The following is an 18040-nucleotide window of genomic DNA, read 5'->3' as shown; positions in this document are numbered from 1 at the left end:
AGACTTCTGGGTTTTGCTTTAACAGATGCATACGATGCTTTATTTTCTCATGTTTATTTTGGTCCAGTCACATACTGAACTGTGTGCTCAGTACAGCTATCATTTGTTATGCTAATGGTACTGTCCATTGTAACAAACTGTTTGAAGAACTGATATGTTAAAACCTGATGCTGCAATTTATTTTCTGCAGCACTTTCTCATTCACCTTTTGACACAGCACATGATCCCTCCTAGTGTTTTTGCTGAGGATGTGCAAACTCTCTCCTTTGTATCTCTTCCACCTGCAGTATATGTAAATGTGCATTTGAACATGAAGCCACAAGCGTTTAGTGATGAGAAAGTAACATTTTTTCTAGATGTAGCATGGAACATCAGAATAGACTGTGCAGCACCTGAGAACATGTGAGGGGAAGTTTTTTGAACTGTAAGGAAAAGGCACAGGAGTGAATATATCTGTATGTGGATCCTGGGATGGGATTCATCAAACTAAATATATGCATCTGAGCTGATCACCCAAGACACTCTGGTAATCTAGTCGATACAGTCAATGGAGTGCTGGGCAGGATTCATCTCAGCCTGAGTAAATGCCTTTATTTGATCAGATGATTTGGTCCTATACTCCTTCGCTGTTGACTAGATATTGGCTGATGATAAAGGGAATTTGGGGAAAAAAGCTAGCTACACTGAGGGCACCCAGTCTTTGATTAGTTGATAACTGATGCCTATTTCAAATGATTGGCACAGGATAGGTGAGATCAATATTGCAAAAGGGGTAGTAAAAGTGCATCAAAAAGAAAGGGAAAAGGAAGGATTAAATGATTGTCTGATTATACAAGTCAGGCTGTTGCTGTGTAATCTCTTTAAGAACTCAGGGCTTGCAGCATTTTTACAGCATTTTGGCTGAAAAAATCCCATAAAGATTGTTATTTTATTCTAGTAAACAAATAAAAAAAGCAAACTGAAGGACACTGGGTCAATCAACTTTCAACTGCATCCACTTGACTTTTCATGAGTGCTGAACTACTTGCTCAAGTATCCCTAGTCTTCACTTAAGGAGGAAATCATTGCTTTGCAAAAGCTGCAACCACAGTGAAAGAAATATGTGGATTATAAATCATCATTATTAAGTGTGCCAGAGGGAGAATGTATGCATTGAATCTCTTCAAGATCCTGGTACTGCAAGAATAACAAGTAGCCTCATAATATTTACTGAAAAACCCACATGGCTTTGAACCAAGCCTGTTTTTTTGGTATTCTTCACAAGAACTAAGTCCCTTCCTGGATACTAACAAATCAGTAGCAAAAACTGTCACTGATGTTACTTGGGTGCAGAAACATACTGTTAGTTTGGTTTATGACAGAAGATAAAACATTGTCATCTTGATACAATATTATTATGCAGTGTTCAAAAGCCAGTCCCAAACTGAGTGAAAAACAGAATAGCTCAGTGTCTGCATAGAACATTATTTGGATTGGATGGGACATCTCATATGAGGAATCCTTCCCTTCATTAGGAATATGCTGTGGTTTGTGTTGAAAAGGGATAGGGGGAAGATTAAAACTAAAGGAGTGGAACAGACTCAGAGGAGGCAGAAAATTTCGGCTTTTAAGAAGTGAGGAATAAAGCCTAATACAATAAGTTGGCAGAATGTCAGAGAAACAAAATGTAGAAAGTCCTTGGAAGTATTTTTTACAAATAAAAGGAGCTCTTTATCCATTCCTTTTAAAATGAATACAAATGTAGCCAGAGTGACACATTAAGATGGTAGTTTATTTCTGCCTACATTCACTGAATTTTAAAGACAAGATATTTAATAAGATCACAAGCTTTAGTAATTGTAGGAGACCCAAGAGGTGATTAAGAAATGAAAAAGGTTTCAGAAGTGACATGGAGAAGATAAAGACAAATTCAGTAAATGTCTGAGAAGATGCCAGTAGATACACAAACAGCAGATAAGAGAAGTTGTTTAAAGTTGCACATAGTAGTCCCTGAAGTCTTGAAACTTGGAGTTTTTCAGATTTGAATTTTTCAGATTTGCCTCACTTGTTTACACAAAAAGCTGCTTTGTTGCTGTGCTTTGTGTGCTGTGTTGTATACTTAAGGAATCTGGACTCATCATTTTTAAGTAAGTTTGTTTAGGGGGAACTGTAGGAAGACAAAATATAGCTGTCTATTTTTGCTGCATAATACAACAGAAATTATTAATGGTGATAAAAGTTTACGAGAGCTACCTGAAGAACCGGGTTGATCTACCAACCTTCACCTGTGTCCTTTAATCTGATATTTACCAGAATAACAATATCTCAGAAGGACTCTGTGTTAGTAATAAGAGTAAAGACAACAACAACAACAGGAATATTTTTCCTTCTGCAGTGCCTTATTTTGCAGAGCTGATTCATACAGGAATAAGCTACCTCCTGTTTTGTATATAGGCTGTCCTCTGAAGACTCAAAAGTATTTTTGCATTATTGCTAGGGGAAAAGCATTCATATTTCACAGCAACCAAACAAGCTGACTCCTTGGAGACTTCCCTTGCTCAGACCTCCATACAGTCAGGTTTCATTTAGAAATGGCCAGCCAGCAGTGGCTCCTCCAGCTCCGGTTCTGTTCCTGCTCGGAGATGGATGCCAGCTTTTTGTATTCTTTCATACTTTTGCTTCCTCACCCACCCACTCGATAACTGTGGTTATCGAGTCCTATTATTTGTTAATTTGTTAATAATTTGTCTCTCTCTACTTCCAGGGAGTCTCTACCTTTTAAATCAAGTCGAGTTCTGTCTTATCCCATGCCGACTTTTCGTCAAAGCCAAGAGCAGTTTGCATGTCTCTAAGCATTTTGGGGACTACTGGGGAACTGATCAGGGCTCTGTGGGGCAGAAAGATATAGCCAAATGCAGTTTCAACTAAAGGAGAGACTTTTAGAGACTATTTTATCTTTGCTGCTGATCTGAGAAATGACAGTAGTCTTTTATACATTGCTGATTCAAATCACTTGCTTCCTAATAATTCATCTATCAAATGAAATTTCATTTATAACGCAGACAATACCAGCTCCTGACATTTGTTCCATTTTCTTTTAGATGCAAAGAGTTTGGCTGAAATGCTTATGAGGTAAGAATAAATTTAGTATTTTTAAATTTAAAATTGTGTGTCAATTATGGCATCATATTTAACAATGATCATAGAGACAAAAACCTGCTATTCCTACATCCTTTCTCAAAGCACACCATTTGACTGCTTTTTAAGAATTAGGACATATCACTAGTTGGAAATGGGAGAAAAGAGACAATTTGTGAGACAGTATCTGCGAGGGAACACAATGATAAAAACTGAGAACTCTTGTATTAGTAGATCAAATTACAGAACAGATGTAGGTCCATTTGGACATTTTTCCTGTTCAAAAATGTTTTCATAATATGGACCAAAAGTAATTGCTTTTCAGAGATCTTCTGACTGAAGACAGTAAGTGCCTAAAAGCAAATATCTGTAAACTTTATAGTTATATTTTTGTAATTCACTATTGCTAGCTGCTTTTACCCTAAGGTATGTGAGAGTGGGAAAATACATTTATTCTTTTTCAGGTTTGTTCCATCAGATCACCATCCAGAAATCTAATTCTGCTGTTGAATTGCAAAAGAATGACTATTCTGGCATCACAATTCTTTCAAAGATGGAAATTTCATAGCTTCAATGTTTATTGTTTTGTCTGGGGAAAATACTGAACTTTAAAGTTATTGCATGTATTTGAAAACGGAATCACCAAGGGATTATTTCTAAGTTCAAATGAACCTTGGTTTGCTAGAAAAAGTCTTCATTTTTAACCAACAAATCTGAGAAAGTTATAGATATTTTACCAAGTGTACTATACTCTAAACCTCCTCACCCATGGTCAATTTTACCTGCTATTATAAGAATATACTTATCCAAGACATGGTGACAGATGGATTTAGTGTAAACTCAGCCCTGAAGTATCAGTCTGTAGGAAGTCCTTGGAGCATCCGTATAGTCCCACTGGTTTTAGCAAGACTGGTGATGCAGATCAAGTCATAATGTTCGCATCTGTGGGGTTAGAAACCCCTGCTTGCAGAAGGCTACAGATATAAACAACTTTAAGAAGATACTCGGATATCTTTTCATGTCACAGAATATGGCACAGCTTAACATATATGGTCTGCTGTTTAAAGAAATGCAAACGACCTGGAATTAAATTCCTGGATAACTACATTCAGCCCCTGTGCTGGTAACCACCGCACACCTACACAAAACCTGTAATGTTTAAAGTGTCCTAAGCCTGGTTAGCTTCACGGGAAAGCCATTGCAGAATCTCAGTCCTCTGACTGTTAGAAAATATCTATTTTCTGACATAAGTGGCTGGTTTTGACTCATTTGTTTCTCTGCCAATGCTGTCCTGCAAAAGAGCTCCTTTCCTCAGTCCTGCCTGAGCAGTCCCAGCCTTTAGCTGTGAACTGATTTTCTAGGTAATTCATCTGCAAATGTTTATTTTAGCTTTTCATTTCATGAGCATTGAAATTTAATCCGTTTTCCCCATTCTCATTTATTTAACAAGAAGTCTTACTGTTTTTTTTAATACTCATATTTCATATTTCTCATCTAAAAGTGCAGATAAGGCAAATTATTATTAAAATCAGGCTTTGGAGGACATAGGCGATAGAGGCCTGCATTGTCAGAAGCTTCAAAGGTCTCAAAGTGATGCTGTTTTGGGGAGCCTGCTTTCCAGAGTCTAAATGCTCAGCGAAAACCTGAGCCACTTACCACCACTAGATGTCTAGATGTTCCTGAGGAATTAGCATGTTAATAACCATAAACCCTCTCCAAACCCATAGTAACATGAAGTTCCTGATATTTTATGTCTTCTAGATTTTGCTGAAATCCACTATGATACAAATACCAAGAAAGAGGGTATGTTGTAGGCTGTGCCTTACCGTGTAACTAGTGGACAGGAAACAGATTCCTGCTCAGTAGGAAGCCATGAGGGAAGAGGGAGAGGAAGGGATCTTCCCCTTTGAGGAAATGCACTTTATAAGCACTTTATATATATATATATATATATATGTAAACATTAAGAATGGAGCTTTAGTCTTTACTTTGAAACTTCCTGGCTTTCTTCAGCTGTTTAAGTCAAATGTCTGGGGAGCAGGTAAGCCCCAGTAGTTAGCAGTTTAGTGGGAATTGCACAACTTGTTGCTGATACCTTGAATTAGCAAATAAAAATCCCTACTGCAGTGTGGGTTCAGCTTTCTGATGTTTCTTTTGGGTCAAAGCATAGATCCAGCTAACTTCTTTGTGAGAGCACATTGTGAATTAGTATAGCAATTGACTCAGCTTCCTAATTTTGAACGCAGGGTGAGGAATCTTTTCTCCATGAATAACCCTCTGCCTGGCCTATTATTCACAAGATGCAGTTTTCCATATGTTTTTACTAGCTTAGACATCAGGAAGTAATGTGGTGGTCTGACTCTCTGCCAAGCACTCAGAATAACTTTGGATTTACAGGGCACCATGTTTAATCCCTTTACGTAGCTATCTCGGTAGGTTTAACTTTATTTTTTATTAAAGATCTAGAAATACTATTTAAAGAGAGGGGTATTCTTTTAACTATGCACACTCTTTCAAAATACATTTTACACTTTACTTGCTTTAGAAAAAAAAAGACATGTTTATCTACAGACTGTGAATAAAAGCTGTACTCAATCAGACCCAAAGGGCTATATAGCCCAGTATCTTGTCTCTCACAGCGGCCAAAAGCAGTCACCCAGGTAGAGTAAAAGATGACAGCAAGCATATACCAACTCATTCCCCAGACAGGCTCACAGTCTCTCACAATTTGGAGCTGAGAGATTTATTGAACCAGAGGGAATGAGCTATATTATACACAGATCGTTACAAAGTCTGATGTACCCATCAGTTGTAGACATAGTAGACGTTTAATTAAGTCTTAGAATTTTATGTGTGTAGGTTAATGAAAATATAGGTGGGCATGTTTTCTCCCTTTAGAAATTAATGATTGGAAATTTCATGCAACATATTGTTATGTGCCTGGAGTTTTCTAGGTTAGAAAATACTTGGACACCAAACTTCAAAACTGCAATCCTAAAAATCTCTACTTCACTGCCAAGTCCAAGAGACACTTAATTACTGTTGGCACTTTAGGCTGTTTCACCTTAAAGTTGAGCTATTGTAGTCTGCAGAAAACAATTCAAAATTCATTGAGCTAGAAAGAGATAGCATTCTAATAAGCTGCATCCCACTTGCTACTGCCATTGCCTGTTCTGTGTTTGGACACCCCATGTCACGATGCTGCTGGGCAGATAATTAGTTAGGCCAGTAGGAAGGAGGAGTGATATCACACAAGACAAAGTAAAACTCTCAAATTTAGTAAAGAATTTCCCTGAATATAGAGTTCTGCAGTTCAGTTCTGTCTTGAAGGACTTTTCATATATTTTACATTAAACTGTTCTTGGAGCAAAGACTGGAATTCAGAGTTCTGTCTTTGCGGATGAGTAATACAATCGCAAACTCAGGGAATTGTCCTCTTGCTTTCTGTGGTCTTAATATTTTTTTCTGTGCAGTTGAGTACTTTGCAATAGTAAGAATACAGAATGTTCATACTGCAAAAAAACTTCTAGCTCTAACCAGGATTCTGGGGATTGAATTCTCTGAGCAAAGATCACTCTGTCTCCTGCATCCTTAGTGAGTGGAAGAGGAGGTGCAAAAGTGCAGTTATTGGACTTGATTCTGTATTGCATAGATTGTATACATACATGAGTGCGTATAACCAATAATTATTGACTTATTGATTATTAATTTAATTTGCATCTCCAAAAAATCAGTTTCCTACTTGATCACAAGTTAACTGTATGATCTAGGGCAAATCTAGTACACCTTGATTGTTCAGGGGTCTGTACTGAGGCATATATCAGATGCAGATAATTTATCAATTTATGGTTCCTGTAACATTTCAGCAACTTGCATGGAAACCAATAAAAGAGTGACATCTAACTTGTGCAGAGATTTCAAGAAAGTCAGTTTTTGAGAATTCATCTGCATTTTAGGATCCTAAATGTCTTTGAAAATTTATCTGATTAATAAGACACATTGAACACTATTCTCCACTGATTTTATATGGAGGCAAGCCTGGCAGTCCTGGGTAGCTCTTCTGATATTTTGCTTTCATAGTGATTAAACAAGGCACCAGCTGTAGGCTATTTGAATGTGTTTTAGCTATCCATCTGTACTATTGGAGAAACAGTACAGCTTGATGTTCTAGGTAAAGATAGTGACCTTAAAGTCTGTGAGATGCACAGATGTACTACTGCTGGGAATCTCAAGTGCAGGGGAAGACAGAAGGTGTGAATCTGCCAGATAGGTGCTCCATGTGCCTTGTTGGCTCCCGTGTGTCTTAATGGCTCTCTTGGATTTGGGGCAGGATTACTGACCGCTGTGTGACAAAGAGATTCTTCTTAAAGGGGGCTCTAGGAGAACCTCCAAATCTGGACTCCTTAGGTCTTGATTGCATAGAGACATCCATTAAGGCAGATTATCTAGAGATGTGATCTGAACACACACGCATCAAAGTGCATTAAGCTGCTGTGCAGAGGTCCTCACTCAGGAAAGAAGTGAGCTTATCCTCAAGCAGCTTAATAGTCCTCTGATGATTCCATTAATAACAATAATTCATTACGCGAGGATTAAACTGAATGATCTACAGCTACCTTCCCCCAGAAAATGAACCTCCATTTGAATTTTAAAGCTCTTTGATGTATGAATATTGAGATCAGACTGTTAGCTGATTTGCCTTAACTTTCTTTAGCCTCTCTGCATAAACATGTATTTGCAAATATTTTATCTCTTCCAAAGAGTAATTACATGTGAAGGGGCAAAAAGTTCCTGGAATTTTGAATTTTAGAGCAGTCTAAAGATTTTTTGGTGCAAGCTCTATTCTGGAAATGATTGTAGCATTTAGTTTTACTATCCATTTTCATTTGCTTTTGGTAGACAGCTCATTTAAGAAGTAATTTTCTGGTACATAAACTTCAAAATGAAATTGTTTCAATTTACATGATGATATGGTAATTGTTTTATATTTCTTTTTTTTGAATAGTGCATCAATCAATTAGAAATAATCCATGAATGTAAACAAGACTTGCAATTTCTTGCTCTTACAAGGCCAGTGGAACTGAAAACTTTATTTTTATGCAGTTTATTAGTATTAACAGAATCCCTAGTTATTAATTTGTTTTTTAATTTATCAGTTTCACTGATACTTGGATTTTATCTGATTAAATAAAATGGATTTGAAATGAAGAAGTATTTAAGCACCTTTTCATCCATGGTGAATTTTAATATGTTTGCCTTTCTTTTGTTTTCAGCAAGAATACCAGGACATCAGATACACTTAATAAGCAGCAGCAAACACTGAGGATGCACATAGACATTCCCAGAGCGCAGCTCCTGATTGAGGAGAGAGACACAATGGAGACGATTGGTAAATGCTCACTGGGCTTGTTTTCGTTGATCTATGTAGCAGGAACGTTAGGTGGGCTTCTTCTACCTCACCCCTTTCCCCCCACATTACACACCAAGAGCTATGAAGTAATTTGCCACATGTTGAAAGTTAATTTTTTTCCCCTTCCTTTTGGATCATTTTCCACCTTAAGTAAGCTAAGTGCAATATTTAAAATAATGCAGGACAACAAGAAAATGAAGCTGGTACAAAGAGCAGCTTGAAGAAAATGTAAATGAAGGCTAGCGGTTTTATTATTTTCATTTTGATTTCTTTATTAGCTTTGACTAGACAATTTAATCATTAGTATTACTTAAAAGGAAAATGAAATTTTGATGCTACAACATTAGTATTTAAAGATTTATAACAGCCATCCTCTAAAACTTATGTATTACCTATTCTATCCACCTGTTTATATCAAATGATATCCTGTATTTTAAGTTTGATCTGTTTTTAACTTTTGTGAGTCTACATAAAATTCAAATTGAAAACATTGCTTGTGCCAGATAACTAGATGTCTTTTGTGGCTGGCACATAGCTGAAAATGGGTTGGTTTGTTTACTTCAAAAAATATCAACACAAGATGGCTGAAATCTCAACAGAATAAAAATACAAGCTGATCTCCTGACTATGTGGGTACACACTGCAGCAAGACCTTCCAGAATGATTGATCTGGTTGTACTCTGACTTTTTTTGAATCAAAATCTGTGACGCCTTTGGTGGAAGAGAACATACCTAGCATCCCAGAGAGGACGTGGCTGGCACAGCCTCGGCAAGCCGGGAGGAGCGCAGAGCATCCCCTAGCCATGCCAGCGAAAGGGGAGGAATGCGCTGCGTTTGCCCCCCATGCTGTCGTGCCTGCTGCCAGCTGGCTCACAGGACACACTTCACAGTTTATAGCAGTGGATTTGAAGGAGAGAGGCTTCAGCTGAATAATAGACAGTTTTATTTTAACACTGCTTTGAGCTTCCTAACATTTGCTTCTGTGGTGCAGTCCTTTGTGCCAAGCTTCATCCTCAAGACAGCTTTTACTCTTTAGCTAGAGCTGCTGGGCAATAGGAGTTTATAGTGGAAATACCATTAGTGCCTTAACTATAGCAATGTGATCAGTGCCTTGGTAATAGCCTGCACTACACAAAGCCAGTCAGTAAGCAGGCACTTTGGCAGGCTTTGACATAGTTTACTGCCAAGAGGCTTTATTCTCAACCTGAATAAGAGCTCATCTTTCACCAGAGACAGACTAATTTGATTTCATAATGCTCATTCTATTTATGGCCTTCTTTGGGTAAAAAATGCTAGTTATGTTACTGTGCAGAAAGGTTCACATTAATGATCTCTTGTCAAGTCACAAAAAATGGAATGCTTAGAAGAAGTGGCTTAGCCGCTGCTGACTAGTAAATGCGCAGAAGCCCCATTTGTGCCAGTCCCCTTAGAAATACATTACAAAGCTATACAGGATAGCATAGCAGGAAGTTCTCATGGCTTTTATTGCTGTTGCAAAAAGATGAAAAAGACTGCAAAGAATGCAAAAGAAAGTCTGATAGCATGCAACTAATTGTTCTGCTAGCACAAAGTCAGTGGAAGATTTACTGCTATTAAACCTCGTACAGTCAAATGAGCCACATACTCTCTCTAGATTCCTTTTTGGAGAGAAAGAAATACAACACTAGGATTACAGCTGAAAAAAGTAAGCACAGTAGTGAACTGGCTTGCTGCAGGGAGCAACGCCTGTGCAGAAATTTGGTGAATATATTCTACTCTGTAGGAAAACAATAGGCAGCAAAGCCATGCAGCAGTAAGAGTCACTGCTCACCTTTTCTTTCTAGTCCTTCCCAAGGTCCAGTTTCATCTCCAGTTGTTCTTCTGCAGTTGGAGGAAAATCCACAATCAGTGGGACTGACTAGTTTGCTAGAAACTTTTATCATTTGCATAAGGATTCCCAAAACTTCTGTTTCAAACCTATTATAGTGAGATTTGTTGCAGGAAGGACTCTTTGGTGCAGAAAGAGCTGGTAGGACTTAGCCCTTAGCATCTGAAACAGTAAATGCTAAACTTAGGCTTAGTTGGCCCACAAGAATATTTCCACTCTTCACTAGGAGTACGCAGGTACTTAAAGCCAAGTCAGTCCTTAAGAATACCCTTAGGTCATCGCTATCATCCTGCAGTGTTCTGATTGTAAGGGAAAAAGCTGACTAGTAAAGGATACAGACATTACCTTATAGCCTGCTTTTGGGAAGATGTGGGTGATATCACCGAGGACCTCAACAATTATGCTAATAAAAAGAAAAGAACTGAGTATGTTGCTGAAGAGCAGAACTGAGCTCCATGAAAATGAACTGGGGAGAAGACAGTGTTCAAACAATGGAAAAAAAAAGGATGTGGTTAAGGCTAAAAATAATTAGGCACAACTGAGTTTTTTGGAAGGATGATGAATGGCCTGTCACTGTTGTAGATCTAATGATGAAATGAAGACATGAAAGATACAGTCATTCCTTAGTTTTGTGTGAACTTGGAAAATAAACCTAGAAGTTCCCAAATTGTAGTATACCCTTCAAAGCTATCTGAAGCTTTGTACAGAAGTAGGGGCTGCCAGTGTCATGGTGGAACGCAGCTAAGAATAAGTTTAGGGACTTATTTTATGTTGTGAAGACAAAAGTGAAATTTGTTATTCAATATTTGGGTTTTTTATTACTTATAGATGACAGATCAACGGTTCTGCTAACTGATGCTGACTTTGGAGAGACGTCTAAGCAGAAGTCACTGACTGTCACTCACACAGTACATTACCAATCTGTGTCACAAGCTACAGGACCGCTGGTGGATGTTTCTGATGCCCGGCCAGGGACAAGTAAGCATATAGGAGAATATGTTATCTGAAGAGGAGAAAGCTATAAAAAAAGAATATTCTACTCCTCATTCTACATTTACATTCTCACGGGTTTTTCTTCTTCAGTCTGAAAGTTGTGAGAAATCTATTTAAGTCAGTAGAGAACATTTTCTTATACAATTGCATTTACTGACTCAATACAGTAAAAAATTGCATATGCATCTGAAATGTAGGTGTAACTTGAAATAATTCATGCTTGACTTTCATTACAGGAAATGCATGCTAGATTTTAATTTCTAGAATTTACTGAGTAAATTAGCTTAATGGCCTTTAATATCTTTTTTTTTTCTCAGAGATCAATCTTTATTGTTTTTCGAGATACATCTTCTATCCTTACTCCTCCTTCAGGAAAGGAATACATTTCTGATTATTGCTTTTCTGAAAAAGTTGTATTTTTAGTTTTAGTTATTATGGTAAATTACTTTTGCCCGATAGCTTCCTGCTGAGATATTCTTATAATGATTAAAAAGCTATAATAAATATAGTGCTGCAACCCATTCTTCTTAATTTCTCTCGTGAATATGTGCAATATCTTTATAAATGGAAAAGAAATTCACCAAATCTAAGGCATAATTATGAGGTAGAAATATTACAGGAGTGTAGTTCGGTAAATGTGCAATTTCTAAAATCTATCAGATTATCTCTATTCCGTTGTTCTCTCTTCAGAGGTTGTTTACTTGGTGAGCCTAGTGAATGTAAATGCTGAAAGCTAAGTAGTGCATCACTTGAAATACATATTATTTGAAAAATCTTCATTTTATCTTGATTTTCACCTAGTCTTTTTTTAAATTGTAGCTATTCTAGTCCTGACCTTCCTGCTTTCTTAATGCTGAGCAAGTTTTATGATTAGTTGTTTCTTGAAGGTTGAATTAGTACCATCATTACTTTTCTTATCTATGGACAATTATGGCATTTGAGTTAGAAGAGTCAAGATACACCATTTGTTTTCTCTCTGGTACTGTTCTTTTCTCCCTCCTTCAGTTCATGCAAATACTGGCTAGCCTGCCTGCTAAGAGGGAAAACATCACCTCGCTTTTTATCATATTTGCAGATTGAGATTATCTGAGTAAGCAATGGATTCTCCATTGTTTTTAAACCCTACCTTTTAATAAGGAACCACACCAAAATTGTCCCACGACACCATTTTAATGAACCACCATCTTCCGTTCCAAATCCCTCTTCTGTGTGCAGTTCTGTGCTCCAGCCCACTGAACTCAACGATAGATTTCTCTCACATTAAACTGGTATAAACTGGTTAGCACACGTATAAGAGTATGATCTGTGTCCAGCCTGGCTTTGGAGATGGTAAATCCACCATTCATGTTATTAATCAGTAAAGATCTGATTGCAGCAGGGCACAGGGCTGAACTGAAGACTTCTATGTAATATTCACTGGATTTAAAATCCAATTTTTTTGATGGAAGCCGGGCTATAGGATTTTGTCAAGATCCACTACTTCCTTTATTAAGAGGGAGGTATGCCTGGCTGCTTGTGTGAGACACATGGCCCAGAGGCTGGGGAACTGCCTGTCAGTTCTTCCCTCATCCCAAGAGTCTCTGAGCTCTCCTGTACCCTGGGATTGTCAAATTGCCCCAACAGCCCTAAGATGTCATCTGATCCTTTTAGATTTATTTAGAAGAGGTATGCTTAATGTACCTTCCTCTTGCTCACATCACCTCTCTAAGCTAAGAATGTTTCGTCCTAGCAGTGTTGCCCTAATAACAAGGACATCAGGAGTGTGCTGTTTTCCATGGCATGGGCAGCAGAGCTCTCTGAGGATGTGATGCAGACTTCTTTCTGCAAGTGCAGTACAGCTGATGCAGATCTACTGCTCAGCACATACTCAGCGGGGCTGGCATTGACCTGCTGTGTTCTGACAGCAGGCTCTCCAGCCGTTTTTGAAACTGTAAGTAAAGGCCTCGTGACTCACTACCTTAAGGCCCTCCTGGAGCTCAGCCATGTTCTCCAAACAATCAGAAGGAAGAATGCCTAGAAATAAGACCAACAACTTTCTTCTCAACTAGGTGAGATCAAAAATGTGAGCCAAAGTGCTAACTCATGTTCCAAAAAAGGAAAGTGGAAGGAAGGAAGCAATAGTGAATGGAAAGTCTCTGGCCTAGAAAGAGGTGGTGATGCCCTATGAGATTGAGCTTGGACCTGCCCTTGCAGGATTCTGTCCCTGCATGCTGCAGGATGGTAGGTTGAATGTCATAGTAAATGGGGCCACCCAAGCAGCAGAAGTATCCTCTGGATTCCGCTATAGTGCCTAAAAAGCTGTGGACACTGCAGAGCAGTGAACCGTGTGAGCTGCTCAGCCTTTAGCCCAGCTCCTTTGCCTCGGAGGCTGCTGGTGGTTTGAACCACTGTGACTGCCGTACAGCATAAAGAGTAAATGTTGTACATATGCAGCAGCACCTATTCTGCACATAGTAGGCATGGAGACACTGTAGGAGATTGTCTTTTACACGCAGCTGCGTTGCCTCCTGCATTGTGCAGCAGCTAGGGAAGCGGCACCATGCCCTGAGTTTTCCTACCAGCACCCTCCTTCTGTCCTCTGTGTCTTCCAGGAAGGTAGCACGCTCACTTCTGCCTTCCCAGTATCCACATGCCAGCTTTCCATAGTTCATACAATCAACAGTTTGTACTGACAGACTGGTCATTTTGTGCCAAGTGCTTTTTTGGATCTTACTCATGTGTTACTGCTATCTGTTGCACTACTGGCAAGATCAATTGGCACTGAGTTTATATTTTTCCACTGCTGTGGTGGGCAGATGTGAAATAGGAGAGGGAACAGGCCATAGTTGCTATCTGTAAATAAATAACTTGGTCCTTTGAAGCAACAGGATACAAATACTTAACAGGGAATCCTTATGCAGAAGCAATGCTCAGAGTCATTATGTGATTATTTTTTTCTCTTGAAATTACTTCTCACCTCAGAGACTGACAATGTCACCACCTGAATGTGAAAGAACATTTGAACAAATTTGAAATTTTTCATTTCTAATGCTCTTATTCTCTATTGTGAATAAAATCCTTTTCGAAGGCTTCAAAGAGAGATATTTCAGAGCCATTTTAGTGGCCTTCTGTTTGCCAAATAATGATTTTCGTATTCTACCAGCTTTATTAGGGAATTCAAGCCTCACTTTTACAGAAGAATTACTGATCATTAACTAAATCAGAGAGGTCACTTTTGAGTCAATTTTGGTAGATAGTTCACTTTCGCTTCCTTGTCACCAGATCATAACATCATCCTGGATAAGCTCAGGAAGTGTGGGTTAGATGAGTGGACAGTGAGGTGGATTGAGAACTGACTGAGAGGCAGAGCTCAGAGGGTCGTCATCAGTGTCGTGGAGTCTAGTTGGAGGCCTGTGGCTAGTGGAGTCCCCCAGGGCTCAGTACTGGGTCCCATCCTCTTCAACTTCTTCATCAACGACTTGGATGAGGGGACAGAGTGCCTCCTCAGCAACTTGGCTGATGATACCAAGCTAGGAGGAGTGGCTGATACACCCAAGGGCTGTGCTGCCATTCAGAGAGACCTGGCCAGGCTGGAGAGTTGGGAGGAGAGGAACCTCCTGAGGTTCCTCTCAAGGGCAAGTGCCGACTTCTGCGCCTAGGGAGAAATAACCCTAGGCACCAGTACAAGCTGGGTGCTGACCTTCTGGAGAGCAGCTCTGCAGAGAAGGACCTGGGAGTGCTGGTGGACGACAAGTTGACCATGAGCCAGCAATGTGCCCTTGTGACCAGGAAGGCCAATGGTCTTCTGGGGTGGACTAGGAAGAGTGTTGCCAGCAGGTGGAGGGAGGTGATCCTGCCCCTGTCCTCAGCCCTGGGGAGGCCTCATCTCGAGTCCTGTGTCCAGTTCTGGGCTCCCCAGTCCAAGAGAGACATGGACCTACTGGGGAGAGTTCAGCATAGGGCTACAAAGATGATCAGAGGTGTGGAGCACCTGCCCTATGAAGTGATTAATGATTTACCTAATATGGTAAAATTATTGGTAAAATGTCCAGAACAGGAAATTATACCCACACATTTCTGAGTAATCTATTGTGTCTCCCTCCCATGTATTTTTACAAATTGAGAGCAAATGACTCGTGTAAGAGGTTCCTGAGGGTACATCTAGACTAGTAATTCAAGTTAGAATTAGTGTGCAATGTAGTGTGAAATCCCTGATCAAGTCTACCTGCCTGTGCTCTCTTTTGGATCTTGAGGTGGTTTTGGTGTTGGAAAAATGGTTACATTTGGAGTAAAGAGATAATGAACCAGCGAGGAGTACAAGTCAAGGAGAAGTTGGCTGGATTTCTCAACTCTTCATTTGCACTCTTTTTAAAACGTATGGTTTTATTAGAAAGAGGATATTTCAAAGTGCTAACAGTTGTGTACTAAACAGCACTTTCACCTTTCAATTTTTTTCATAAAGAAAGTTGTTTTTTTTTAATATTTGGGAGGTTTTGGCCATGATTTCAGTGGCTACAGGACTTCTTTCATTTTCTATCCAAGAGCCTAATGGCAAAGACCCTCTCTGTTACCCATCACAGATCCTACCACAAGGAGGAGTGCAAAAACCGGACCCACAGCTCGCAACCGCTATGCTAGTCAGTGGACTCTCAATAGACCTCACCCCACCATATCAGCTCATACTCTCACCACAGACTGGAGGCTGCCCACCCCCAGACCTACAGGATCAGTGGATAAGGAAAGCGACAGCTACAGTGTCAGCCCTTCGCAAGACACAGGTATGGTGCTCTCTGCAGAGCTGCACTGCGGAAACGGGATAGCGGTAGCCGCAAAAGCATTCTCATTCCCTGATTTGCTTCCTTTGGTTCTCAAATTAGGTGCTGCTATATTTATTCCTCACTGGCAATTTTTTAAATACATGATTTGTAAGGGGCTCCACATGTGCATACGGTTCTAATGATAACAAATACAGTGCCGGCAGTTTCTCACATTGAACACACACTCTGAAGTCCTTTGAAGGTTATGGTAATTTTCCTGGTAACTAGAGTTTTGTACTTCCTGAATCTGAAGGATATAGGAGAATTTGCTGTACGAAATGACATTGACCAGGAAGGGGCAGCATTAGCAATCAGGAATACGCCTGAGTCAAAGGTGGAGTGATTTTAAGCTTTGAACTAAACAGAGGTAAGCTTTTACTTTTTCGCAGTGGTGCAGTAAATGTTCGTAAGGGTTTCATCCTAACCAGAAAAAAGGAGAGGGAAAATCTTTAATTAGGGTTCAAGCCCAAATCCATTCATATTGCTGAGTAGTACAGCATCTAGCTTTGAGTTTCCTGAGAAACAACATGGGCTTTATTTCTCTAGGAGGTAACTGGGGAGACACTGAATATACATTCTGCCTTCAGTGTTACACTGTTCTTTATGTCTTCACATGATAAATGCAGTTGTAACTGAAAAATAAAGCTTTCTCTTTCTGTCCCACATTGAACAAGTCATAAAAACATATATGGCACATAAATGACTAAATGATTAAGCAGAACAATAGTCACGAAGTGAATCTAATAAAGGTTAATCTGAAGAAAGGTAAAATCTGAAGGAAGGTATATCTGACAGAAGCAAATCCTGGCTTGCATCAGGAGGCATTGCCTGTATTCTGTCCTGATGGCGGGAAAAGCAGAGGTCCCATGGGAAAGCTACATGTTAACTTAGACAAATTGCCAAAGTAGTAGATGTGATTAGCCTTCTGCTATGAAAACTAATACGGCTGTGTTTATTCTCTTTATAAGAACAGGCATCTCACTTCCCTTACATCCAATAATTTATACATTGAAGTTCTCCTCTTTTCAGAACTCATCCTCTTAAAATTGCAGTGGCATCTAACCATCACTTAACATGCGCTGTGCAGCATGTTGTGTCAGAACCTGCCTATCTTTACTTTCATTATTGTAACCACAGGGCTAAATAAGTAAAATCAAATCATGTGAAAATTACATCACTGCATGAGTGAACACAGAATATAAAGATTAGTGTAAGTTATTGAATTAAGAATCAAGTGATATTTCTTCTGCTATAATAGATTCATTTGTGTGTAGTCAGCATTACTGATAATGATGTTTTCTGTTCTTTGGAAAGAACATTGTGTCTAATAATGAACAGATTAGATCCTCTCCTGCCCCCTGCCCCCTCCAAAAAATGACAGTCAGGGCCTATGGATAGGAGCTTTGGGAAGCTCCAGAAAAGTCCAGATGATCCTGTCATGAACCAATGATAATTAAGAGAGCTGGAAAAATAGAGTAGTATTCTTGCTTGAACAAAAAGTGCCCCCTTTAGAGCTGGGTGCATACTCCTCATGTTGTCTTCATGGAACAGAGCCACTCAGGAGATATCACTCTAGCTTCATCCTGCTGGATAGGAACTTCATCATGATTTCTTTAGATATAAAGATCATGAAGCCTTAAGAGTCAGCTGTAATAGCTATGCAGATATAAATAGCCAATGTTATCTCAGAAACCTTTTTTATGCCCAGTCTATATTTCAGGTGCACTTGCATGTGTTCCAGCATTTGATTACCCAAGGTTGTTTCATTTGACAGACAAGTATCACTGGGATTATATTTCTCATTCTCCAGCGAGCACTGGAAAGGGAAGGAAATAGATTTGCTAGATGGTTTAATAG

At 39.2% G+C, this 18040-nt stretch overlaps 1 protein-coding gene across 3 annotated transcripts in view; it reads left to right on the top strand.

Moving 5' to 3' along the window:
- Positions 1-18040, top strand: part of DSCAM (DS cell adhesion molecule) — a 384026-nt gene that overhangs the window by 344437 nt on the left and 21549 nt on the right. For all 3 annotated transcript variants that reach the window (XM_062573710.1, XM_062573727.1, XM_062573718.1), the window contains 4 exons: positions 3081-3111; positions 8391-8506; positions 11223-11372; positions 15947-16144. In XM_062573710.1, coding sequence (XP_062429694.1) covers positions 3081-3111; positions 8391-8506; positions 11223-11372; positions 15947-16144 — 495 coding nt within the window. The remainder of the gene's footprint in view (positions 1-3080; positions 3112-8390; positions 8507-11222; positions 11373-15946; positions 16145-18040) is intronic.

Source organism: Rhea pennata, chromosome 1 (assembly GCF_028389875.1).
Source record: "Rhea pennata isolate bPtePen1 chromosome 1, bPtePen1.pri, whole genome shotgun sequence".
Lineage (NCBI taxonomy): Eukaryota > Metazoa > Chordata > Aves > Rheiformes > Rheidae > Rhea > Rhea pennata.
This window is presented reverse-complemented; position numbering and strand designations above follow the sequence as displayed.